At 39.7% G+C, this 27,406-nt stretch overlaps 1 protein-coding gene across 32 annotated transcripts in view; it reads right to left on the reverse strand.

Moving 5' to 3' along the window:
- Positions 1-1,063: 1,063 nt before the first annotated feature.
- The window catches only part of ZBTB20 (zinc finger and BTB domain containing 20), a 1,063,249-nt gene continuing 1,036,906 nt past the window's right edge, over positions 1,064-27,406 (reverse strand). For all 32 annotated transcript variants that reach the window (XM_056797120.1, XM_056797129.1, XM_056797131.1 and 29 more), the window contains one exon: positions 1,064-27,250. In XM_056797120.1, coding sequence (XP_056653098.1) covers positions 26,829-27,250 — 422 coding nt within the window. In that variant the 3' untranslated portion in view covers positions 1,064-26,828. The remainder of the gene's footprint in view (positions 27,251-27,406) is intronic.

Genomic DNA, 27,406 nt, shown 5'->3' on the forward strand with positions numbered 1-27,406 from the left:
TTCTTTCCTTCCTTTCTGAATTGCCATTTCCCCCTTCCAATACAGCCCACTCAGAGCTGCCAAGATAGTGCTTCTTAATATTGTTGTGATGGTGCCCTATGCTAATCTCGATCAAGAACGAAGGATGGCTTTGTTATTGTTTTAATCGTTTCAGCCGTATCTGACTCTGCGACCTCATCTGAGGTATCCTTGGCTGAGATACTGGAGTAGTTTGTCATTCTCTTCTCCGGTTCATTTGACAGATGAGGAAACTGAGGCAAACAGGGTTAAGCCACTTGCCCAGTCATCGAATATTAACTCCAAAGGGTGCTAGTCAAGGCCCCCATCCCCGGCTCCCACTACTTCTGCAGCCCCATCTCTTAGTAGCTCTCATCAGAGCACCTGCTCTTCACTTTAGTTAGGTCTGTTAAGCTTTGTCTGTACATTCCCTGGTCATCTGTGGGGGTGCTTTTCCTTATGCTGTGTTCCTTGGCTAGAACGTCCCCCTGATTCGTCTCTGCCAATTTATGTACCTTGCTCTCTTCACACTCCCTCTTCTTTTTTAAAATTTATTTTAATTTCTTTTTAAACCCTTACCTTCTGTCTTGGAGTCAATGCTGTGTATTGGCTCCAAGGCAGAAGAGTGGTCAGGGCCAGGCAATGGGGGTCAAGTGACTTGCCCAGGGTCACACAGCTGGGAAGTGTTTGAGGTCAAATTTGAACCCAAGACCTCTCGTCTCTAGGCCTGGCTCTCCATCCACTGAGCCACCCAGCTGCCCCCCACACTCCCTCTTTTAAGAAGCTTTTCCTGAGCTTACCTCCCCGTCTCTTAGCACTTCCAGGTTATACCTTCTCTTTCACCTGCTGGGGAGTGTTTCCTTGTAATCTACAGCATCCTTGTCTTGTCTTCCCATTAGACCGGGAGCCCCTTGTAGGCCCAGGACATGTTTTGTGCTCCTTCCAGCCTCCCCACACCATGAGGACAGTGCCGTGGTGTGTGTGTGTGTGAACGCTGGCTTTTTCTTTATAGATGATGGACAACCGGCTAAACAATGACCACCATGTAAAGAAGACACAATTGAAAACCAGGGAAAGAGGTTTTTTTTTTAATTATTCCTTCATATTCAAACTTCACAAACAGTGTGAACTTGTACAATACCTCGGAAAGTGAAACTTACAAAAAAAGTGCTGGTAACATTTAAAAAAACAACAACAAAAAACCCAAAAAAACAAACATCATTCTTAGCAACATCAATTACTCTTCCACACAAAACAGAAACCTTGTAAAATTTATTTCCGTATTTTTAAGGCGTAATACTTCCGTATAAAGTATATGCAAGAGATAAAACTTCACAGTATTCCAAAATGTCACAATAATAATAATAATATAATAGTATAATGAAGCGCTACAGTTAATTTTTCTTTTTTTTTTTTGACTTTTTTCCTGTTTAAATAACAAATACAAGTCACAGGTAAATATATGTGAGAAAAATACGAGGCTAATATTAAATGGCAGGTAAGGATACTGTCACTGTAAGAAAAAACTGGCAGGATGTGTGTATTTATTCTATATTTTAAAGCACTTGATAGAAAAGGCGTATGCAAGATTTCTTAAAAAAAATTTGCTGTTTGTTTGTTTGTTTGTTTTGATAACTGACAACCATTTAAGAATATAATGAGAGAAAAAAAAGGAACAAACTCCCCCTCAAAACTATTGACCTTCTCATCCCAAACCACGTACATATTTATGGATGGATGTGTGTGTGTTGTTTGTGTACAGGTGTACACGGACTGGAAAAAGCAGTCTTCCCTCCCTTTCCCTGGCCTGCGAAGGATCTGAAAGCTCTGGGGTCCAAGCTCTCTCCCGATTCTTTCCCAAAGGTCCCTTCCATCTCCTGCTGAAAAGACGGAGGCTCATTAAATAACGCTCTGGGAAGGAAGCTGCAGAAACGTTGACAGCCACACGGACACTGAATACACCCCTGGGATGTGTATGTGAAGGTGGATGGGCGCAAAACCACTCTTCAATTTTGCACGAGACATACAAATGGGCCTCAGCGTATGTGGTGTGTGTGTGTGTGTGTGTGTGTGTGTGCACGGTAGCAATTGCTAAAAAGGGACCAAATTCCTTTCCATGACAAGATGCGGCGTGATAAGAAACACTTCTGTGCAGGGAAGGGGGTTTCTCCGAATCCTATCACAAGGCCGTGGTGGGGACAATCAGGAAACAGGGCCACCTTTCAGCAGTTACCACCGTGAGCTTCGTGACGGACGCACGTCCGGCCCTGCGGCCGGAGCACGCGTGCTGTGGAGAGCCAGCCGCTCGGCCAACAGGTAACAGAAAGACAGCAGATAGCGTAACACGTCAGTAAGGTGCTCAAAGAAAAATGTGGCGCCCACTCCTGGAATGGATGGCCACGTTAAGGTGCTTCAAAAAGTATTTTGTTTCACTTTTCATTTCGAACATTAAAGAGTATTGGTTTGCACGTGGTAGTTCTGAGCCAGGCCAAGAGTTTTGAGATTTCTGACATCTTCCACAGATAAGGGCTTTCGCTGGAGTTGGTTTTTTGTCTGTTGGGGTTCCTCTAGATTTACCGTATGTGAATATTTTCCCCCTTAAAGAACCAATTTTTCAAAACTGAAAGTAAAAATGAAAGTGAGAACTGATGAAATGGTCTAGAACTTTACTGCATTCCCATTGGACCAAGATGGTTTCGCCCATGCTTTCCATAATGCTGTTCCTTTTTTTTTTTCCTTTTTCCATGACAATCCATTCCTTGTGAACATACAGAAATGACCAAAGTCACTGCAAGTGGCTGTTTTTTTTTTTTGTGATCTGTTTCAAGAGTCCAACCTTGTTTCCTCTGCTGCTGTCTGTGTAGTATCTGGGTCTGAAATGTGCATATGGACATATATATGCACCAATAAACACGTACGTATGTGCAACATCTACACACTCTACATGTGGGTCTCTGGAGGAAGTGTGTACATATTCATCCAGGATCTAGTGAATATATTGTTTGAACTGGAGATAAACTGAACTGGGTTCAGACACGAGCACACATTTCTCTTCTCCTTCTCTTCCCCTCCCCTGTGTATTTTAAACAGTCTGGAGTTTTGCTTTTGTGTTGGTTTAAAGTGCATCTAACGCAAAATAACTGGGATCCACCGATCCCTTGGAAAACATTTTGGGTGTGAGATCCCGCCTGCCACAGGCTCCCAAGCACGAGCGGCTTGTGTCTTCTAATGCCGGTGGCAGAGGTGGCAGTGCCAGGCCTGGGCCTGGGCTCGGGGTGGAGGCTGCCACTGGGCCATCTGGACTCCTGGAACCTCGCAGCACCTTGGCAGAAAGACTGAGAAGGGAGGGAAGAGAGTGCAGGTGAGGAAAAGAGGATTTTCCTAGGAGGTTTCTGTTTGGGAAGCTTAGCTCTTACTTTCCGAGTGGGTGTACATTCTCCTCCTAGCTGAGGCTAACAAAGTCTTCCTTGGCCTTCCCTGGCCGGCGTCTTCCCTAGGGCCCCGCAAGGCTCCCTACCTCACACGCTTCCTGTGTGTTCTTTCCCCATGTATATGTGAGTGCCGGCATCTGGGAGGAATAAGGCACCAGAGAAATCAAAATGTTACAAAAAGATGCAAAACTCCATTCCATGGAGCCTCTCTCATATTGCATTGATACCATATTTTTGTGTGTATTTGAAATGTGTCAAATGCAGTCTCTAAAAGGAAACGGAGGTCCTTCAGCACCAAAGACCTTTAGAAGTGCACCCTAAATGCAGACACACACCCACGCGCGCGTGTCCCACAGCGTGCCCCGCAGGGAGTATGCGGCTGCTTGCACTGCTCACTCCCCCCTGCAAAATGCTAAGATTCTCTGAAGTGGACATTTCATGTGACATGTTCCCTGGTGGCCAGACATGCCCAAAAAGACTAAATGATTTGTGGTGTGTGGCCAAAAGAAGGCGGCTCACGCTCTTTCCCCTTTGCAGCGAAAGATGGGCAGTTTGAGGACTTTGCTTTGCACCGGCACATGATTATCAAGAGAGCGTGACTGGGTCTAGGAACTGCTGGGACGGACGGATGGGAAAAACTGAAGTCATGATTCCAAAGGCCAGGAACCGGAGGGGTGTCCTGTGGGCCAAGAGGGAGAGAGGGAAAAGGTCTGCTGGGGCCCGGAGTGAGCGCTCCATCTCTCTCCTGTCCACTCTCGTGGGGGAAAGGGGACACAAGTGGGCTCACCCTGCGAATAATACTGAGATCAACCCTTGGGCCTTTTGTCTAGGGGGTGTCCACACGTTTCAGCTCTAGGACAGTCGGCCTGTCAGGCCAGTTCTCACAAGGAAGAGAACGATCCGTCTTCCCTAAAGTGTGAACACGAGTCTTTTCTAAGCAGAAACTGCGCTCCACGCAGGGACTCTCGCCCATCATTCAAGGAAAGGCCGTGCACTAACACCAGGCTACCCTCACGTCCAGCAGATAGAAAGCCTGGCAGGTGCAGACGCTACAAATGGCCCGATGGACGTCCTGGGGGCACGCGTTACGATGAGCGTAGTCGAAGATTAGACAAAACCTACTGCAACCTTCTTTCTTTGCACTGCTCCAATAGGCAGGCCTTAAAACAGCTGGTGCCCGGTGAACAGAAGTGTGAAAGGAACAGGAAAAAAATAGCATGGAATACATTTTGAGAGGCGGGATTGCCAGCTTAGTGGGGTGTCGTGGTCTGGATAAGAATTTTCAGGGAAACTGTCCATGGCGTGATCTCACAACAACTAAAGCGATGCCACAGGGTGCTTACTAAGTGACTGGAGGAAAGAGAGAGAAACAAAAAACAAAACAAGAAACAACTAGAAAAAGCGCAAGGACTTTCGTGTAGGAGAGAGATATCTCTGTAAGAGCGGGTGCCTGTGTGTGATGGGTGGGGGAAGGACTAAATGGAAAATCCTTCTCAAATAATCCTAGAGCCCAGGACTAACATCTGAACTGTACCCTCTGTTTTATATAAATCAGGGAGGAAGAAGTTAGTCTCGCTATTAAGGAAAAAAAGAAGGCACGTGATTTTATTCAGTCCTAAGAGAAGTCCCTATCTATTAAGCAAAAGCAGACGTGGGGTGTGTGTGTGCGTGTGTGTGTGTGTGTGTGTGTGTGTGTGTGTGTGTGTGTGTGTGTATGCACTCACAGGGTTCAGAGTATTGTGAAAAGTACTCTTTGGAGCCGTCACCCAACTGGAATAGTAAGAAAAAAGAGAATAAAAGTAAACATTCGGAAGGAGAAAAAGAAGGAGAGAGGAGAAAATGAAGGCCACTTTTCAGCTTTCTGTCAATTTGACAGTCTCAAGATTTGGCTGCTTTTGGGTCCAGAATGGAATTGGTTTATCTTAGTCTAGAAAGTGTCCCAGTTTAATATCTCCAGTTTGTTATGTTACAATTCTTAATATTCCCTTTTTCTCTTCCCTCCATCCAAATGACTTCTAAAAATATCACAGTTTTACTCTTTTTTTTTAAATTACTTTTTCAAAGTTGAAAAAAATAGGGAAAAGCTATCAAAAACAACCTCTAAACTCTCCACCTTCACAGTGAATAAGTTAATTGACCATCCACAGAGCCTGCCAAAGATAGGATCTCTTGGCCTTGCCATGGCCATCACCAGGCAGAGCAGGCAGCCCTCCTTCACAGGGGGATTCCTTGGATCACCCCGTTCCCTTGTTTCCCCGATGGCTGCTGTTCACATCCTATCATTCTGGTTCTTCCGTCCGAGTCTCTCCTCGTCCAAGAAATGTGAGAAAGGCCAGGAAGAAAGAGGAAACAAAGACTTCCTGGAGAGCAATGATGGCCAAAGGGTCTTGGGGATGGGGCTACAGAGGGGTGAGGTTCATGGATGGCTTCAAATTGGTGAACTTCTTTGAGATAAAGTCTGGTCCGGGCCCTGAGGAACTGAGATTTCATTTACAGACAGCTTTATGAGACCTCAGCTCTCAGGTCCCCCACACTTGGCAGAGTTTGTGTTGCTTGGCTATGGGATGACCGCTCAATCGCTGCAGGACATCTTTCCCCCATTCTCTGGTGCTCTCTGGGTGGAGTATTGTATGGTAAGGTGGAGAGGTGAGGATGTACTGTACCAAAAAAAAGAGCTATGGACAAGAGGATTTCAAAAACAACTTTGCCTTTGGTTTTTTTTTTTTCAACTTTTTTCAAACCATGAAATGTTAAAGCCAACATCGTGCCTCCCCACCCTCAAGCCCTCCCACCCAGGCTGGTGGCTTTGCTTCTCTGACAACTGTTGTATTTCTTTCATTTGGCAAGGCTGAGGTGGGGGGAAGAGAAAAAGGGGGTGCAACAATTAGTTGAAGACACAGGGTGGTAAAATGCTTCCACACTTAAACTCACAGTCCAGTGTTTTTGACATTTCATAAATAGCTTTTTTTTTTAAAAAAAGAATAAAACAAGAACAATCCCTTTACTTACTCATCTGAAACAAAATAAACAGCAGTGGGTACAAACTTCTTCTTGTAACAATTACAAAAAACAACAATATAATCCCAACTTTAACACGCATCTTGAATCAGTTTTTTTTAAACCTCAAAACTGCAGCATATCCTTAAGGGCAAACTTTTCGATTAAGTTTTTTTTCTTTTTTTTTTAAATAATGTCTTCACCAAAAAAACAGTCTTGTACCAATAAAATGCATTCAAAAATAGAAAATATCACACAACAAAAATATGTATCCTTCCTTTCCAAAAAAGATTCTTCACAAAAAAATGTAGAAAAAATCCCAACAATTTTTTTTCCTTTCCTAAACATTACCTTTCAGTCTAGGGCACAATTATTTATTGATTTAAATGTCTGTTTTTGCATAAAACATGGAAGATGCAAAACAATTACTGTATTAGGATTGTGAAATTACATCCACTCACACCCCTACCCTTAAAAAAAACCCAGCAAACATGAAGCAAATGAAAGCCAACAGGCTAAGAAAAATCCTAGTGTGGTACTGAAATTTCACCTTTCTGGTAGAAATGATAATTACCTTTTTTTTTTCTTTGCTATTCATTTAAATGGAGTTAAATGGCTCAATTGGTATCTCAGGACCATAAAAAAGGGAGACCAAATGGGTTCCAACACATTCTCCAGCACTGGCAGATATGACCCAGTGATCATTTTATGATGGCTTCCTTCCCATGTTAAAGTTTTAAATCACTACCAACTGGGAATCATTCGTAAGGGAGAAGTAGGAAGCTGAAATGTCAGACAGGATTATAAGGAAGGGAAGGTATATGTGCACGACTTTGTTGAAGATATCAAAATATTCAGGTTGAGTGAAGAGACTCAATGGCTCTATTCTTTCTGCTCCTTCCCATCCCAACTGGTTCTGAAGTCAACCATACCCAGGCTCTGCTGATTTTCTTTTCTTTGTTGTGGCTGACAACTGTTTCTTCTTTTCTTTTATTTATTGGTTTTTATTTTTGTCTGCATGTTCAATACAACAGAGACGGGATTTCTCTTAGCCTGTTCTCCTGTTGCTTATTAGTTGCTATTTTTCCCCAAACCTCATGTTTTTGTTTTGTTTTGCTTTTCAAACAGTGAAGTGTGTCCAATTTTATTTCCAGTGCATTTTAAAAAATTAATTAAAAAAACAACGTATTTTCCCCATCCTTCCAAAGGAAATGACCAATAAAAGTACAATACAATAAAAATCGGGCATTGTCAACAACACAACGTGCAACTTCATGAACATCAAAGAAAAACAAAACAAACAAACCAGGATAAAAAGATACAGGCGTGAATGCGCTGAGAACAATAAAATACTAACTACTACTGTATGATTGATAAGCATTGGTTAAGAAATTGGTAAGGCTACTCTTCGATTACTAACTTAACATGATTAACCACTGCTTTTCTTGACTTTTCCTTCAACTCTATCTTTTACTCACTAGATTTTTTTAATATCCTTAATCTGAAACAAATTTTGTCTTCATATTTTTTGGTCTACAGTAGAATTACATATTAAGAAAACAAAATGATATTTAAGTAATAGGTTAGTACAGTATCCATGGGAAAAGAGAGAGATAGAGATACTACTAACATAGACATAAAATGTAATCTACTACAAAAATAAAAAATATAATAAAAATCATAATCAGGGCAACAGAGTGAACTGAAAGAAAGAGATGCAGAAAAAAAAGATGCTTTTAGATAATACAAACTCCTGACATACCAAGCCTTGGGACTGCAGCATCCAATAATAATGCATAATTGCTTAGGGTTCAAATGGGTCCACCTCCTGACAGCATCATTTCAATTCAACTGGGGAGCGTGAAGCAAGATCATACAAATGGACAGGCAATTTTGTCCAGCAAAAGCTTCCAGGTTTTCCCAAATGACCGGTCAAGGCCACCTGGGCAAGTATGCAAGAGACCAGCCAGTCAGAGGGAGATGCTGATGATACCTGTCTCAGTTTTCGGAGGACTTCCCCAGCCCACTCCTTAAGAGAAACCAAAGAAGTTATTTGGGAAAGCATGCAAGATGACCTCCTCTAATCTGGAGTGGAGGTGGGAAGGGGGAGGAAAGTGAGGAGACAGAAGGAAGCAGACACACTTTTGGCACCTGACCACTTGTTTGTTTCAATAGGCTGGTTTCCTACTGCCTGCATGCATCTTTCACAGTGTCACCTAGAGGACCATCTTCCCCTTTTCTGAGCTAAGTCATCAAAAGAACTTATGGAGTAAAAGAAATTAAACCAAACCAAACCACCCTGGCAGTAGCTCACTGTTGGGCTACTGAGGTGCTAGGCAGCTCAGGGAAGGGAATGTCAACTCATGGCCTGTCCTTGAGGCTGCCAACAACTGAGAATAAAAAGAATCACAGAGCTTGGGCAATAAGGATAGGTGAAGTCCCTATTACATTACTATCCCTGGATGATGTTCAATGTGGCCTTTTAGTGTGGGGAAGAAGCCACAGTGAAAAGGGGCCATTGTGTGTTTCTTTTTCCAGGAATAAAGGTCAAAAAATAAGTGGCATCAGTCATTAATACTCCTTTTGGCTTCTTATTGTCACATCAAATTATTCTTGGTTTTTCTCTCATTCACGTACTCTAGGGGGCAACACATATCAGAATCTAGTGCAAGTGTCATCTAATCACAGCTTTTCAGGAGCAGTAGCCTACATCCTCATCGAGCTTGAGGTTATCCTCTCAAACCTCCAACAGTCCAAATGAGGCTAAGCAAACAAAGTTACAATTCTAGTATTCACCACAACAGAAAAGGCACTATCACAGCAGGTCCATATCATCCTCCAAGTGTTTTTGATGCTGTAGGAAAGGACATTTTTACCTACTTCCCCAAAAGAGTGGAAATTAAAAAAAAATAGTCAACACAACTGGTTCTGTGAATAAATGAACTCAGTAGCCAATGGAAAATTTGACTGTTAACATCCTCTCTTCCATCGGTGACTGCTCTTAACAATACAGCCCAATAACCGTGACTGTACTTGCTCATTATCGTTTTCATACATTTCAAAAGAACTAAGTGGCCCTTTTTCATGGACATGACCATTAGTCTCTACTTAATGCTTCTGTTGGAAGAGGAGGGTTTATGGGGATGTTTCTTTGTCGAGGTTTTGCTTCTGACCTGCCTAAAAAGTTAAGAAGGCAGTTCAGTGGCTCCTTGGATCAGATTTTTTTCCTTAATGACATTGGAGGGTGGGGTGAGGGGGGAACCAGGATGAAAAGTGAAGTGTGATTTCTGGACTACCAAAATGCATCTTTTGAAACTATCACATTAAGATTCTTTGAAAAAATTATTTTTGGCTTGGCCTATGGAAATTCAGATATTTGGTGACTGAAAGCTGTGCATTGCAGAACTGGAGTAGATATACCCCAGCTATGGAAGAAGCTGTTTTCCAAAAGACTTAAGTAGACTAAGTTAACTAATGTGTATAGATAAAAAAGGTCAGTTTATTTCTTTGTACAGTTTTATTCTCACCATTCTTAAAGCTCACCCAACAGACGTTTTCCTACATGCCTGTTAAGAGTCCAAGTTTTTGGACTTGAAATGGAGATAAGCCTAATGCTTGGAATACTTGGCTTTTGCATTATCCTCTGGAGGGATATTTGCTTCTCTGTTTTTTTCTCTCTGTGTGTGTGTGTGAGTGTGAGTGTGAGTGTGAGTGTGTGTGTGTTTAAGAAAACTAGAAACATTCACACCTTTTTTTCTGCAGAAGGTAAAAGACATGTATGTATCAGCTGAAGCAGGGAAGTACAAGAACCCATTTCTGCAATTTGGGGAAAGAGAGGCCATACTAGAGAAAGGTTTCCAGTTAGAAATCTTCAACAAAGAACATTTCTCATAATAGTTCAACAAAGCCACCATTTAAATAGTGTGGATCATTCTCTTGCTGTTCTGCAAACATCAGTCCTTGGATTCTACTGTATTATTTCATCACCTACATTCTTTTTCTGCTACCCTTGAAATAATTATGCCCACTTCCTGGGGTCCACATGCCCTGACTATCTGCCAGATTCTGATGACTTCTGTGATTTGTTTTGTTTTAAAGTCAAGAAACCCCATTTAGGCATTGCTAATTTTCTTTTGTTTAGTTTATTTAATAACATTCTCTGTTGAGGCAGCCAGTAAAGTTTCCATTCTGTCCCTTCCTCCTTCCTACCCTCCTCACCCCCCAATATCAGACAAAATTTGCTTAGTTCTTCTCCAAATAAACTGTTCATAACACTTATTTTCAGTGTTTATTGCACCATTCCCTTCACTGTCCATTTAAAGAAATACTTCACTACATGCATGGCCTTCCTCTTTGGTTAGCCTAATCTATGGTTTTACCATGAGGCAAAGGGAGTATGCTTAGGCATAGTGCATCAACAGAATGGGCATTTGCCTTTAGGGATAACAGATTACTCTTCTCTGCCCCCATTGGAATGTGCACTGGGGAAGTGACTTTGTGGTACAGTCTAAATTTGGGATTTTCAATTTCACATTTTAGCTCCCTTTGGCCCATCTCAGCCTTTAGCAAAAGCTTAATTTGCGGGGTGGGGGGGGAGATTTGGGAAACTTTGAAATCCCTTTCATTTGGATGATTTCCATTAGCATGATAGAACTTGCTTGAAAAATGGGGGGTCATGTCACTGAGGTTCTGTCCGAGTCTGATCAACTGGCAATCAAGGCTTGACAGATTAATCTTTCAACCTTCCTAGAACCAGGCACAATGGAAATGGTCCATGGTCTTTGTGACATACTTCCATTTTCCTATCTTGCTTCCATTTTCTCTTCCCTCTTTCCTTCTCGAGTCCCTGTCCTCCCTTCCTTTCCTGGCACATTTACATTTCAGTAGTGCAATGCAGTGCAGTCACGCTTAGTGCAAAAATAAAACACTCTATCCCAGACCAAAAGCACAGCCCCAAACAGCTCTTACTCAAGGATACCAGTGCCAACAAAGGATGGATACTCAGGCTTCACCCAATATGCTTTGGGTTGTCTCTTTCATGGCCCTGTCTGTTTCTGCTCACAGGAGAATAGTCATGGCTAACGTACATCACTAGTACCATTCTACATGAAGCCCATGGGCAGAAAGGAAAGGGAAGCAGTCAAGTTGAAACCAGGGGTGCCAGAGGGAAATTAGACATGAAATACAAAGGTCAGTAGTGGTTTTGCTATTCATCATGCCAAGGAGATCCCACACAAAGGGGCATGAACACAGAAAAAAGACAAAGCCCCCCGGTTCCCAAAACAGCTCTAAGCTTAACAGTGACAATTCTGATCGGATTCTGAATAGTGCAATCAATTCTTCCTCAATGACAAGAGACAGCAGCCACCTTACCTAACAGATAAGTACACAGATAGTCAGATTCTCTCTCTTGATCATTCTCCTATTTCATCCCTCCTTTTAGATTTTTTTCCCTAGTCACCTTTTCTTCCTGTCTTTCTACATGAACATAGATGTACCCACACACACACACACACACACACACACACACACACACACACACACACACACAGATTCTCAAGGCCTCTTTTCTGGGTAACAGTTTGAAGCTTGTTATAAATAGTTCAATGTTACCAACATAAAATCATAAGAAAAAAACTACTATTAAATATGAGATTAGATTATTAAATTAAAATTAATCTGCAGTGTACTAGGACTTCTTCCAGGGCTCACCCAAGCAAGAATTAGCTTGAATGGGGGACATGGAATAAATATTCAGTGATTTTGGAGAATAGTTTTGAGATTAATAGCCTTCAATAGCCCATTTCTGAAACCCCCCAGTAAAAATAGAAGCTCCCTGAGCATAGGAATTTTTCTGTGTCCACATGCCCAGTGCTTAGTGCAGTGCCTGTCACATAGTAGGTTCTTAATAAGAACCTGTTGACTGAAAGACTAAATATTTCATCCAAGTCTGTGTGCATATACATATACACAAATACATATATATGAATGCACACAAGAATATGTTGTGATCTAAAGGGAATTAGGAAGTTGTTTGCAAGCAATGTAGTTATCTAGTCCAACAGAACAGAACCCAAGTACCACAGAACCGATGACTTCCATATTGTCTTGTTTTCTGCTTTTGCTTGGCAAAATGTGGATTGCTAAATGACATGATTTTGAACCACTTCAGAAACTCAAACTCCAATAATGATGCGCAGATTAATGTAGATTACATGTATGCCAACTGCCTCGTGATTTCTACCTCACTAGGTCATTCAAGGGTGGTTGTGATTTGAATAAATAGGAGTAGTGAAACTAGAACAATTTTGCCTAAATCCTTAGGAATCTGGTGAACAAATTTGACAAGCCTGACTCCTTCATGAGGTCTACCCAAGGAAGAGTACAATTAGAGAGATTGGCTTTGTTTTCTAACAGCTTCTGAGTTTGGGCAACTCTTTAAATCCTTTATGGCATACAACTAAATCGCGGATCAAATTTAAGTTACCAACTTACTTCGGTCTTCTTGATGTATATGGTACAGGGAAGTAAAAACATCACTTGCATTTATTCTCTTCTTTAGAGTTATGTAAAAAGCAAATTTAGGGGAGTACTTTGATTCTAAACATTTCTGTAGTAGGTTTTGATAGACTGAGGGATATCTTCAGTTACAGAAACACAAGATTATCTCACCCATATAATACAACACTGGCTGTAAGTGAGGTCATCTCTCATGGATAAAGTATTTGGATAAGTCTGACAACTGGCATTTGGGAATCCACTCAAGTAATTCTATTTTCATAGGATTCTCTTTGCTTTTATATTGCTAGGGACACTGAAATTTCAACTGCTAAAAACCAAACTCATTTTCATTTTTGTGTGCCCATAGCCTAATACAGTATCTTGCATACAGTCCATAGTTAATAAATATTTGTTGAATTAAGGTGATGTTGAAAAACAGGTTATGAATTTATAGAAGGAAAGGTAAACCTGAAGTGACTCAAATCCCTCAGAACTCTGGAATCTACTCATTTAAGATCAAATTATAAAGTCTCAATGATTGCCTTGAAGTTTTTAAAGTATATTTTTGCTTTTTTTTTTCTTTCCTGAATTTCCTGCATTAGGATTTAATGAACACAGGGACAAAATATTTGAAATATACTGTTGTGTGTATAGTGCAAATCCCAGTCTCCCTTCTTAATAACTATCTACAATTCTATGACCCAGAGACCTGTCAATTTTGGTTGCCTGGTTTTTGGAAGGAAAAGTTTTTTTTCTTTCTTTCACAGCTCATCCTCAAACTATTTCTTAGAAAATCCTTTTCTGCCCAGCAGCAAGTGCTGTTGTGGAAAGAAGCATCTGTTGATGACACTATTGGCTCAACTGTAAAATGGAAAGTTTAAATCATTAGTGTAATAAATGGGAAATGATCAGACATTTTCATGTGAATTCAGTGTCCACTGTAGTCAGTATTAAATTCCTAGATTTTAAAACTTTTATTCTCTTAAGAAAAAGAAGTAGAGAAAAAGAAAAAAGAAAACTGCTTCAGAATTTGCTAAAGCACATGGCCCATTAGTTTTAGATTCCCTAGGAGGATAACCAAAAGAAAAATTAAGGAAAAATAATTGTACTCCAATTAAGATTTACAGAGAGCAAATAATTATTTTTCTCTGTAAAAGTGGTATTTGCTGGCCTAGTTACTTTGTTAGTTTCACTTTCTTTGAAGGAATTGTATTCTGTGTAACCTAAACTAAAAGACCAATACAAAAAAAATGGACTTTATTATTAGCCTCTTCCTCAGATTGTTTTTAAGCCTATATTTTCAAATTCTAAAACTATATATTAGTGAAATGAACTGTAGACTTTTTTTGAAATGCATCATCAACAAAGTGAGTGCATTAAAGGGAAAAAGGAAAAAGAAATCTACTTTCCTAAATATAAACTATCTTGTTGATGAATGTTTTCTTTCCTTGCTCAACAGTTATTTGTTGCTCCTTCTACTACCAGTACAGACTAAATCTATGCAATCATAAAGTTATCCTTTGGAATCATGTCTATTTCTAATGATAAATGCCACTTAGACATTAATCTGAGAATAGGACAGAACTGTGAGAAGCAATCTTTAACCTTAGTTTAGATAAAGAGTGGATTGGCTTATTCTATTAACTTTCTCTGAAGTAATTCTTTTAATAAGAGCTCAGTAGAGGCCCTATAAAAACAAAATTTTCTCTTTTATGTATTACTAAAACAGCTGCTTTTGTTGTTTGGACGATTAACAGGAAAGCTTTTTTATTTATTCAGAAAAAATGTCTGTGAGAAAGACAGGTGTTTGGGTCAGTGTTACACTGTGTGTGGAGGGAGGAAGAAAATGGGAGAAGGTCTTGGTTTCATCTTCATGCTAAGTAAGAGTGGTAAATTATAAGGCCCCCAAAATAAGGAAAATGGTGAATTATCTGTTGCCCTGTGATTCTTTGGATCATGGCAGCAAAACTTATCTATTATTCTATATTTCTCTGCAAGTTAAGTGTATAAACTGGATTAATGAAAATAATATCTGCCTCAAACTTCAGACTGAATGCAGAAACATTTATGAAATTCAAAGAAAGTCTGAGTGCTTGCAAACACCTCCAGTATTTCCTCTATTCCACTATTTTATTTTATTTTTTGGACTTTCTGATTTTTATTTGGAAAAAACAAATAGAGCCTCTTAGCCTGTCCAAAATCATGTAGTGCAGTCTCTCTCTCTCTCTCTTTCTCTCTCTCTCTCTCTCTCTCACACACACACACACTCCTTATGAAATTTGAGTCAGGGTGGCACAGTCCTACATTCTAGTCCCATCTCTGTCTCTACATTTCTTGTTACTGTGGGAAGATCATTCAATTTCTCTGAGTATTAACTGTCTTTTCTACAAAAGGGGATCATCACACCTGTTCCACATGATGTTTATGGGGAAAATGAGAAACTTTTTGTAGAGTGCTTTGCAAACATTAAAGCACTCTGAAAGTGCTAGCAACTATTCAAAGCACTTTGAAATCTGTAAAATGCTATGTAGATGCAAAATATCATTATAAATTGGCATCATGGCTATGTAGATCAGAGAGATGGGGATTACTGGTATGAGCTTTACTTGGATAATCAAACTCTGTAATAATGGCCCAGTTAATGTTCAATTATGAAGGAGGTGGTAGATCACATGACTCCTCAATTACAATTACAATTGTAATAGAATTACAATTTCATGACTATCAATTTTTGAGCTGGTGTTGAAGCTCATGTCTGGGTGTAAATTAGGCACTTTGGGAGGCTACTAGAACTTTTTTGTTTGCCAGTTAATTACTGCTCCAATGTTCAAAACAAGCCTTTTGTAAAATGAAAGAGTTGCTGTATCCTCCTAAAATGTATTTGATTACTGATGGCTTGTTTAGAAAGGGCTTAGGGAGGCTTAAGACTGATCAAGACCATTTTGGAATACAAATCCTTCTATTACCCTCATGGAGTTTAACTTGTGGAAACCTATTATCTGTGGAAGGTTTCATTTGGTTAGGGAAAAAGAACAGGAGCTGAAATCTTCAATAATGATTATGACCATAATAAACCTAATCATTTTTCTCTTTTAGAAAGAGTCTCTTGTCACCTAGTGAACCTGAATTTTATTTCAAGAAAAAAATGTCCTTCCCTTTTGAGTATGAATGAGGATGAAAAGGAATGAATGGTCTAAGCCAGTTCATTTGACATTTTCAAATGTGATCAAAACCCCCCCACCTTCAAAAGAATATTGATACATTAAAATCTAAAGATGGAATGAAGATAGCATTCACTCTGTCTCCAAACTGAAGCTTATCTGCTTCCATAGCTCACTCACCTCAACATGCTTTTAGTTTAATTGAAGCTAAAGATGGTACAAAAATGAATAGGGCTGGAGAAAATAGTATTTAGGGTTACTGATTGTTTAATACTTCTTCATCTCTACTGGGATTTTGTTCCCCCTTAGGAAGATTCTAGGAATGTAAACCAATTCTAAAATAACAATAAGAAAAAAAAGAAACATTTAGAATTCTTCCACTGTCCTTGGCACTTACCACCTACCCACAAAAGTTTCAAAACTCAGATGGGGTGAAGAAGGATGAAGATGGCTTTGAGGAGAGCCAGCAAGGTGAAATTAGAAAATTAAAAACTGTCTGAAAAGAAGTAAGAACTGGGATAAACTATTTTTTCAGAAGGAGGGGAGATGGAGGGAATTTTACAGATATAATCAGTTAATTCTGATTACCACTGATTGAAAAAACACAAGAAAATAATATTAAATGATATCAGTTGGGATCTGATACAGATACACAACTTTTCTGACCATAAAATTGTTAGACATTCAATTTGGTTTCTGAGGGAAAGAATCTGGGGCCTTTTGGTGTAAAAATCTTTAATCAAATCCTCTCTGTTTGGACAGGAACATGGACTACATGATTTCTGAAGGCCCCTTCCAGTTTTAGCAGTCTGTAGTGCAGGATGAAAGGTGGTAAATCTCATCTGCCAAATGCAAAGGGGAAATTGTGGGCCAGATGTCCCAAGAGCCATCTTACAGATTCCATTGGCTAAAGAACTGTCTTAGCCTAACTGGAGCACCAAGCTCAAATTCTATCTCACCACTAATTTGGAAAAGTTATTTAAACCTTTTGCTTCGGATTCTATTCAGGAAACTGGAACTTCAGATTGCTGACCTACCTCACGGGGAGATTTTGAAGAAGAGTTACTTAAAATTACTTGAAACACTCTGCAAATGCAACTCCTTAAAGAACCATTATTACCATCAATCTTTGCAAATATAAATGGGATAACCAGGCACATAATTGACTTTCATATATTTCATAAAACAGAGGCCTTTTGAAAACAGCTTTTAATGGAACAGTTCTTGCTGGTCAGATTATGTAATAAGTAACTGATTTCTCAATTGGAATTTTTAAGGAAAATAAATGGATATGAAAGAGAGGGGATATCACAGATATTTTACACACATACAAACACACACACACACACACACGCACACACTTCTTTTGTTCTTTAGAAACTGAGAGGGTCATCTCAACAGGATCTTTCATGAACATGATCCCCTTCGGTAACAGCCTAATACTATGTTTCCAAAAAAAGTATTCACTTTCCTATGTTTTGCTAAAATTCTGATCTTAAAAAAATTCTAAAAACCTGTATAGACAATACTGAAGCTGATAATAATATAAAAAACCAAACTAGAGCCAGTAACAATTATTAAATGCACCAAATTAACTGCAGCAGGTTGGTGATGAATGATAAATGCAAAGAAGTGTTTGTCTATCAACTCATGATCGTAGGCATATTCAAAAGTTAAAATGAATATACTGTAATATATATATTTTGATATAGAGTTGTTATATATAATGTGTATGTTCTAGGTTTCAGAAATACTGCAATGTAGTGTACTGTACTTAAGTAAGCATAGCTAAATAGTAACTCATCTTCTTCCACAAAATCACTAGTACTGTTAGTAATAATTAAAAAAAACTCTGTTATATTTTTTCCAGTAAAAAGAAATACCTATGGTTACAGTCACAGACTTCTGGATATAGAAAGACAATATACATTTTAACAACAACAACAACAAAAAGCTGCAACCATATGGAGTCTTATTTAATGAGAAAAGGGAAAAGTCACCCAAAAAAAGAGGAAAGAAAGCACTCTCTCAATTCTGTAAAACAAAAATAATCTACATGTCATAAAAATAAACTATTTCGTAAGTGAAGAACACAGGAGTGAGAAAATTGGTACCTACTGCTTCTGGGCCACATGCTTCCAAAGTCAACTCCCCAAGACTGGACAGGCTAACGAAGCGAGGATGGCGCCCTGATTTAGACTGAAATATGCATGGGCTCTCCACACGCACTCCTCTCGGGGATGATAAAACTGTTCTCCCTGACAGTCCATCGGTCTGTTAGACACAGTAAACGACTCACTCCTGGAAAGACTTTGGCAAAGGCCACACTGGTTTCAGGAGACACAGCTTATGGATTACTACAATTCACTGCAGATACAGGAGGCATCCGTAGGTTTAAGTTTGGGAACATAATGTGTGTGTGGGCGCATGTGTGTGCGTGTGTGTGTGTGTGCATGTCTATGTGCGTGCGTGCGTGTGTGCATGTGCGTGTGTGTGTGTGGCATCACAGGGGAAAGGGACAGGGCCTATTTTAGACAAGGAGTGGCTCGGGCTCGGGTGTCAGGAGCCTTCCCTGCCCGGTGCTCCCTTCTGCTCTTGCAGAGATGGTGTGCTGCTTTAGGGCTGCTCACTCCTTGCTGGTCTGCCAACGGAAGACTTCTGTTCTACTTTTCCCCTGAAGGAAACAGCCTGTTACTGTGGGTTTTCTGTGGCTCCAACAAGCTGCCTTTGTTTCTCCCATCTCCCACAGCTTTACAGAAGCCAACAGAAGAAGCAGGTGATTGTTGCTTCCTTGGAAAGGACGAGAGCACAACTCTTCACAAGCTGGTGAGCAGGAGCGTGCCGGAAGCCCCTGAAGGGCCACGGGGACCCTTCTGAAGCGCGTCTAGGCGTGCCACCAAATGTGTACACAAGTGCACTCACACGTGCCCATGGAGGGGGGAAAGACCTGGGGGGAAGGCATGATTTCAGGGACGTGCCTGCAGAGCACTCCGCACGAGAGCATTCAAGTTTCTCATGGCCTAGATACATATGACTCTACAATGGACTCTTTCATGGGTTGGGCTTCTTCCAAGTACCACAAAGCATCATGAGGGACATTGGACGTCCCATGGCTGCTAGCTAAGGCAAATGAGCAGAAGCATTCTTAGATCTGTGAGACCTTTGCCTCATACCTAGGGATTTCAGAGTATGTTTGGTTGTTACTAAGGAACAGCAAAGTATAATACAGTTTATTACTAAAAGCACCATACAAAGGTAGGGTATATGTACCAGGTACACTTAATTATAAACATTCTTCAACAGCAGTTGTGACATATTGGAGTGGGTGATTTTTTTTTTTAATTAGAATCTGCACATGAAATGCAATTACTTTCTTGGCCAATAAAGAATTCTTACTCCGACAGGAGGAGAGAAAGATATGAACTGGGGAGTCAGGAAGATGAACAAGCTGTGTGACCTTGGGCAAGTCATTTGCCCTCTAAAAGCCCCAGTTTTCTTATAAAATGATGGGGTTGGGGTAGGTGCTTTTTAAAGGCCTTTAGAGCTTTACAAATTTTATAGGTCTCATTTTCTCAACCTCTCTGAGATGAATTGACACCAAGATGATAGATGATCTACTCCAGAGATGGGCATCTCCTGCAGCTCATGCCATTCCATTACTGATTTAAGAGCCGTGGGTTTTTGCTTTTAAAATAGAGCCACTGACTAAGATTTGGGGAGTAACAAAAATGAGAGGTGTAATGTTCAAAAGTGTATGCTGCAAGAGACAGGTTTTGGTTGGGAATTGTTTCTTTTTAAAGGAAATAATGACTAAAGTTGGCTTTTGAGAGGCATACTTGATTTTTGCTGTATAGATCATAATTGAACCAATTCTAGGACTTTTTTTACCTTGAACCCGTACTACCATTGACTTAGGACAGATCGATCTTTCTCTAGTCCTTACAAAGAGCCAATATTCAGACCACTAATTACTATTATCTTGATTCTGTGCTATCACCACCAATGTAGGAGAGATGAACTCTGCCCCAAACCAGTACCTCCACTGATTACAATTACTTCCTGTGGGCTTGACAACCTTGGGAGTTTCTTGCTTCTTCTTGGCTATTTCTTTACCCTCCAGGCTGCCCCATTATTCTCCAGAATAGTGATATTTTGTAATAATGAACAATTTAAAAAGAAATAGATGCTGCCTCACTCCTTTGACCTCACCCCACGCTTCCCCAACTTCGATCATAACTTCAGTTTTCCATCACAAAACTTTCTGGTTTAAGGCAACAACCCTCTACTGTGTCAGTTTCTTGAGAAGACATTCAAACCGAGTTCACTTCAATTTGGACTTCAGAATCAACATAGCTATCTTTTGAGATACTAAAGAAACTGCTGGAGTGGAAGAACACTTGATTGAGTAGGGCAATCGTTCTATTAGTTCAACCCACTGTGATGCTATTCCTTCATCTGAATAAAGAAGTGATCTCACACTCAGGAAGGCACAGCCTTCATAATGAAACCATTGGCAATGGCCCTGCCACCATAACAAATGAATAAAAACAAAGTAACCCACTAAAAACCCAAGCTCTAGGACCTGCTGTTGCACAGAAGTGCATAGAGATACAATTTGACTTCTGGAAATGAATATGACGGTCAATTCCAAACTGAAACAATTCTTCTAAAATCCAAAAAACAAACAAACTCATTTTGCCCTCCAGTGATTAGAAACTGTGCTTTGGGTAGGTCACATTTCTTTTTTAAATTTTTTTATGTTTATGGATAGTGTTCACATAAACTCTGAGTTGCTAAAGCTTTTATCTATTTGTGGAGATATAGGCAATGTCAGAACCAGCAACTGTCTACACTTGGGAATCTCAACATGCCCTGATCTCTTGAGCAGTGCTATTCCCAGCCAAGATTATAATCTCTTTCTTGCCTAAGCACCAGAGTGGAGATTGGCTTTTGAAAGCTTGCACCAATAAAACTGTTTTCCTTAGTACCAGGAAAGAACAGCCCTTTTCTTAAAAAAAAAAATGAAGAAAGGAGAGGGAGATGGCTCTATTTCCAGAGAGATGTCTAGCCATCTCAGATTTTATGTTGTGATATGGTAAATTCATGGAACCAGTTCAGAGCTCTGTAGATTAGATTTACTTTTGAATTCTTTTGTTTTTTAAAAAAAGTAAATGGTTGTGTTTCAACCCAATGTGTATTTTCTAAGTCTATTCCTGTCTCCTACTTCCTTCTCCTTTAAGTAAAATTCTTTTCAGGTGGGTAAGGTGGCTTTTCTGAGCCAGGAATTATCTAATAAAAACCCACTACATCTGGAAAGGTTAAGGGATCTTTTTAAGGACGTTCTGCCAAAATTTCCAGTTCTTTCTATGGAGAGCTTTTCTTTTTGATATTTTACAGAATAAAAAACTGAATTATTTCTAGATGTTGCCTACATTTTGAAACATCTTTAATCCCTCCTCCAACACCTCCTCTCCCAACTTTTTGTTAACTTTAAAAAAATCTATTACAAAATTTCTCTTATGAGCCAGATTTCTACCAGAAGGTAGGCTTCCTACATCTCCCTAATTCACCATGTTCCACCTGGACTCCTGAACAAAAAGACGGAGCAACATCATTTTGTTGCTATTGCACTTTGGGCATAGATGGCAGGGGTGATTTAGTACCTTCTCTGCAGAATTCCATCTCCTTTATAATCTTTAAAATAGGAAAGGGAAAGACCTAAGCAGGCAATGATCTTCTAGACAGATCAAAATCCTGGACTGAGAACTCTTCTTTCCTAAAGCAGGTACCAAACATCATGAAGAAGCCTTCAACAAGACATTTCCATGGCTGCTCAGAAAAATGAGGGAGTTTGTTAAGGGTCAGGGAGCCTTCATTTCCTCTGAGAAGGGAGACCACAGATTGTGGGATGGGGTAGTGGGACTGAGGGCACTTGGTAGAAGAGGCCTGTCAGATTGTAGTGCAAATAGATAGAGGCATTAGTATGTAAAACTCAAGAATGAGCTATCAAAGATTTTTTAGGCCATTACCACATTTCCACATCGAGGGAAGGATTTGTTCTTTGCTCTCAAAGAGCATAGAGGCAATCTGAAATAAAACATCTGTCACTTTTGAATTATGCAAATCATTCAAGTCCCAAATTTTATAAAATAGAGTTGCTGTGATGCTAATATGGTGAGAGAGAAGAGATGGTCTTTCAGTTGTGTTGATGTAGTTGGTTATTGGTATATGCAAGTATCTACACGTAAGAGGCCATGTTGAAGAAGGAAAAGCATGTAGAACTTGTAGGGCTTAAAGTTTCAAATTTAGTTAAAATAAACAGGAAAAAAATGAGTAGACAGGCATTTCAAAAGGTACTTGATTCTACTTAAGGTGTCTTTAGGTTCATTTCATAATTTCTTCCTTATATGTAGAGTTGTATCAAATCCTGTTTCAAGTTCTCTTTCTTACTAAAGATTATTTTTACATATGCTTGGACTAAACATTTTTGGACTGTTTGGGGTGTGTTTATCCAGATATTAGCAATTATTTATAAAAGAAGTGATCCAGTGTTAATTTGATGGATCAGTTTGCTGGGTTTGGAAATTTTAATCTTTAAAAAATGCATCTATCACTTTTTCTTGCTGAGTGAATTTAGCTGTTGTCAGATTAAGAAGGAAGGAAGGAAGGAAGGAAGGAAGGAAGGAAGGAAGGAAGGAAGGAAGGAAGGAAGGAAGGAAGGAAGGAAGGAAGGAAGGAAGGAAGGAAAGAAAGAAAGAAAGAAAGAAAGAAAGAAAGAAAGAAAGAAAGAAAGAAAGAAAGAAAGAAAGAAAGAAAGAAAGAAAGAAAGAAAGAAAGAAAGAAAGAAAAGAGAAAGAGAGTGCTTTTTCTTTTCATATAGGCTCTGACTTTCTGTACCCAATTAAAAGGAACCTTAATCTGTGGGATTTAGTCCCAGGTAAAAATTTTTTTTTTAATTTTACTGTGAGATAAAAAAGGATCATAGCATCTTATAGACCACAGATGGACATAAAGCACAAGAGGGTTAGTTGTTTGGAATGAAAATAAAAATCTACAAAGGCCTTTCCTCTTGAGGTTTCTGCTCTTGATACAGAGATTCCCATTCTCCCTCCCCCAATACCCATCCCCACTCCATTTGGGGATTATTTAAAAAGTTCAGAATTGCCTGTATCCACAAACAATTTCATCCTCTTATACTGGATGCAGTTTTTTTTTTTTAATAATCTGAATCCATTTGGAAGGCAGTTTACTTAAGAAGCTAGTTCAATAAGATACTCAACCTGAAGTATCCTCTATCCTCCTGAAAAACAAAGACTTGCTATTCAAATATTACTTCCCTTCTTCCCCATGGATAGGGTACTGATTATTGTAGGGCAGGAAAAGTTTTGGACTAGGAACCTCCATTTGACAGAGCATAAAGATGGGTGCACTGCCTCCTACCTACCAACTGATCCATTGAATGGCCATGACCTATGTGGTGTCACCCCACCAAGAACTCTGAGGTCCGGGACCTTCTGGTTTATTCCTTTTTTAAAAAAAGATGAGGAACACTTGGAGTGTCAGGCCTGCACAGAAACTCTAAGTGCATTTTGAATGATCTTCTTAGCCTTATAGTATGGCAAATTAGTTTTGTCAGTTGGGCTTTCTTTAAATTTGGGAAGCCGAGGGTTAAATCATAGCCTGAAACTACTTCATAAATCAACTCTACCAGAGAGAACTTTTTTTCTATATTCATCACTTGATTAAGACTGGAAGCTCTGTTTTAAATGGGCCATCATCAAATTGAAATGTTTAAAATGAAATATCTGAAAATGTTTCAAGTGATTTTTTTGGTTGCAAATTCTTATTTATAACTTGTGCTGAGTAACTTCATGGCCCCTTCTCTTCTAGGGCTTATACTTTCTCAATTTGCCAGTCTTCCTTTTAATTTCATGGGCTAAATGATTCTTTGAAATATCAACATAATTTCAGAGACATAGTTTATGTACCCTCTATTGGCAGAAAGCAAAAAATATTCAAGGGTCATAGGTAATAATTACATTATTTTTCATCACTGATTAGAGACATCTCCCTCCTGCCAAATTCTAAGGCAGTTTTCTATTATTATTTAAAGAAAGTGAAATTTTACGTGGAAAGTACTTAACAGTGGTCCTGTGAGAAGACTTATAAGGACCAATGGGAATCCAAGTCTACAGTCTTCTTTTAAGCAAACTGCTCACTGAATTCATAAAGACTACAGAGTTGGAACTGATGTCATTCATACTGCAGATGCTCCAAGAAACACCTTGGGGAACATTCAGGGTACCAAAATGTATAAATAAAATTAATATAGTCATTATAGAGTTGCCTTTCAGAAGATTTTCTCAGGCAGGCCACAGAATTTTTTGTAAATAAAGTATCTAACTCAAAAGAAAAGCTGAATGGAAATACAAAGGATCTTGAAACTCTAAGGCTCTATAAAGGCGGTTTCTGCATAATTTGGTTTGGTGCTTCTGCTTTGCCTAAAGACCTGCTTTTCCTTAGGACTGCTCTACCATGCCTAGCAATGGAACCACTTGAAAGTTTCAGTTTGTTTTAAGGATTACTATATTTGAATTGAAATTCCTTCACTATGATGATTCACAAACAGGAAACCTCTACCACATAGTTTCTGTAAGCAGAGAGGAGAGAAATCCTAGCTAGAAATAAGAAAGTGGCATATGGTACTGTGTAAGTGAACGGAAATCATTCAGCATGGACGGGAGAAAGTGGAGGAAGTCTCCACAGTCTTCCTGGATTACTCGAATAGAGCAGGGTGTAAAGAAAGACAACAGCATTCAGATTGTGGTCTTTTTTGTTTGATAGCCTGGGTTAGTGGGAATAATGAAAGGATAACATTTAGAGGAGAGAAAGGTCAATTTGGCATTGATACTTGTTGGTGTGGAAAAGGGTTCTTCGAGTGATGCTTTCATGAGCTACCTCTCAATTGGGGTGAGATCTCTGGAAAAGGGATGAGATAGGAGAAGCCTTTGTGAACTCCTAGATAACTACCAAAAAGAGAAATTTTCTAATGGTTAAGCCCTCCAAACCAAACCATCTGAGTCTAATAAAAGAAAAGCAGAAAAATGACTAGGAACCCTAGAATGACAAAATCTCAATGAACTTTTGGAGGAGTTTTTCTGAACTTTTTACAGAAATCTTTCTGAAAGAATTAACTCCCTTTCCTAAAAGGAAAAGAATCCTAGATGGAACAATTGAAAACAAAACAAAACAAAACAGTGGAGCAACTTTAGCTTGCTAGAAGTCAAAGGAGAATTACATATCAACATATAAAGCAGCAGTTCAAATAACAGCAGGGGCTGCTGGCCACAGAGGGCCCTTTTCAACCCAGGCAATATTTAAAATAATAAAAATGAAGAAAAAAAAATTTTAGGATGAAAAAAATCCTTCCTCACTCTCTTTCAAATATCTTTAGTTGCCTTTTTTCCTTCCTATCCAGAAGCAGTTTAACTAACTCTAACAGTCTTGATTTACAAAAAAAATAAAATATATATATTTATATATATAATATGAGAAATAAAAGAGAAGGGATTAGTGGCAGTGTATGCAAAACCAAAATGGAAAAAAAAAACCCAAATTACTTTTAACAATCTCACTTTTTTTTGTTTTCTTTTTTACACAAATACTGTTGTAAATATATTAAAAAAATCAGCATTCTATCTGGTAAACGTCACTTTTGCCCCTCTATAAAATTCTGAATTAAAAAAGTCTCAAGAACTCTGTTATTATTCCCCCTCCCTCCATTTCTTTCTTTTCTTCTTCCAAAAGAATATATCCTGACACAACTTTTTTTTTTTTTGCAAAGATTGTGGGAAATAATCCTTCTCTTGTACCTAGAACCATAGGTGCAAACCTCTGATATCTTTGTTTTATTTGTATTCCTGCCTTTCATGAAAGTCCCTTTTGATTGTGCTGAGGCCCTGGCTCAGCGAAGACACTGAATAAATACGATAGCCACCGTAGCTTGTTGGCTGTCCAAGTCTTCCTGGCTTCTGCTGAAGGGGGGATGGAGAGGAGGGCCAAGGATCGTGGACTGGAGTAGAATCCAGGAGGAGAGCCTGTAATCAGCCTTTCCCACCCTGCAGAGATTCCCACACCACCCAACCCACACTCCCTTCCCGCCCCCACAGCCCTTTTGTGAAAGCAGACAATGTGGTGGGTGGAAACCAGCAGGGCCTTTTCTCTGGGGTTTCAAAACCAGAAGTGATATTCCACAGTTTTAACTGGATACTGTGAAGTCCAAACGGCCAGAATTATGAAAATGTCCTCTGAAACACTGCAAGCGGTGTACTTAAAGACAGTAGGCCTTTTAGATTTTGTTATATATTTTTTTTGTAGTGCTCTTCACAAGTGAAAAAAAATTTTTTTTAATTTTTTAAAAAATTTTTTGTAAAGAAGGGTTGTATTTAGAGGCCAGTAGCTAGAGATCCAACCAGTGGACCTCCTGAAGCACTACCGGGCCTTAAGGCCACCATCCAAGGGAGATTGGGAAAACTATTATTCACCCAGCCTCCGGAAATGTAATGTACCAGCAGGCAAAAAACAGTTCTTCATGTAGTAGAAAATGAAACGAAACAAAAACAAAAACAAAAACAAAAAAAGTAAAAATGAAACCAAAACATTTCTTAAATTCTAGTGCCATAGCTTTTTTTTTGTTTTGTTTTGTTTTGTTTTGTTCGTAAGAAAGAGAGAAAGATACTACTTATCCATCAGACACATGCATCCTCATGTGGTCGTTGAAGTGCTCGATTTGGTCAAACTTAGCTGGGCAGACGGAGCAGACGTAAGTGGTCCCCTCCGTGCAAGCCACCACTCCGGTGGGGCCAGCTCTGGCACCAGGACCCGTGCCAGTGGGTGGGGTGCCATTACTGGCACTGTGCAGGGCCACGTGGCGCTCTAGCAGGGTCTTGTGGGAGAATTTCTTCTTGCAGATATAGCACTCGTAGGACTTCTCCCCTCGGTGGAGCCGCATGTGGACGTTGAGGGAGCTCTTCTGGGTGAAGCGCTTGTTGCAGATACTGCACTGGTAGGCCCTCACGCCTGTGTGGGTCACCATGTGCTTGATAAGGTAATCCTTTAAGGAGAAGGAGCGCCAACAGATGCTGCATTGGTGGGGCTTCTCACCTGTCCGTTGGAGAAGAGACAGCAAGCATACAAGAGAGAGCGAGACAGAGCAGGAAAGGAAGAAAATGAGAGAAAAGAACCATCACAAAAACGTTTACTCTACCCCAGCCCCAAAATAAACCTCTGGCTCCTTCATGGATCTCCTTTAGTGGGTAC

This window comes from Monodelphis domestica, chromosome 4 (assembly GCF_027887165.1).
Source record: "Monodelphis domestica isolate mMonDom1 chromosome 4, mMonDom1.pri, whole genome shotgun sequence".
NCBI lineage: Eukaryota > Metazoa > Chordata > Mammalia > Didelphimorphia > Didelphidae > Monodelphis > Monodelphis domestica.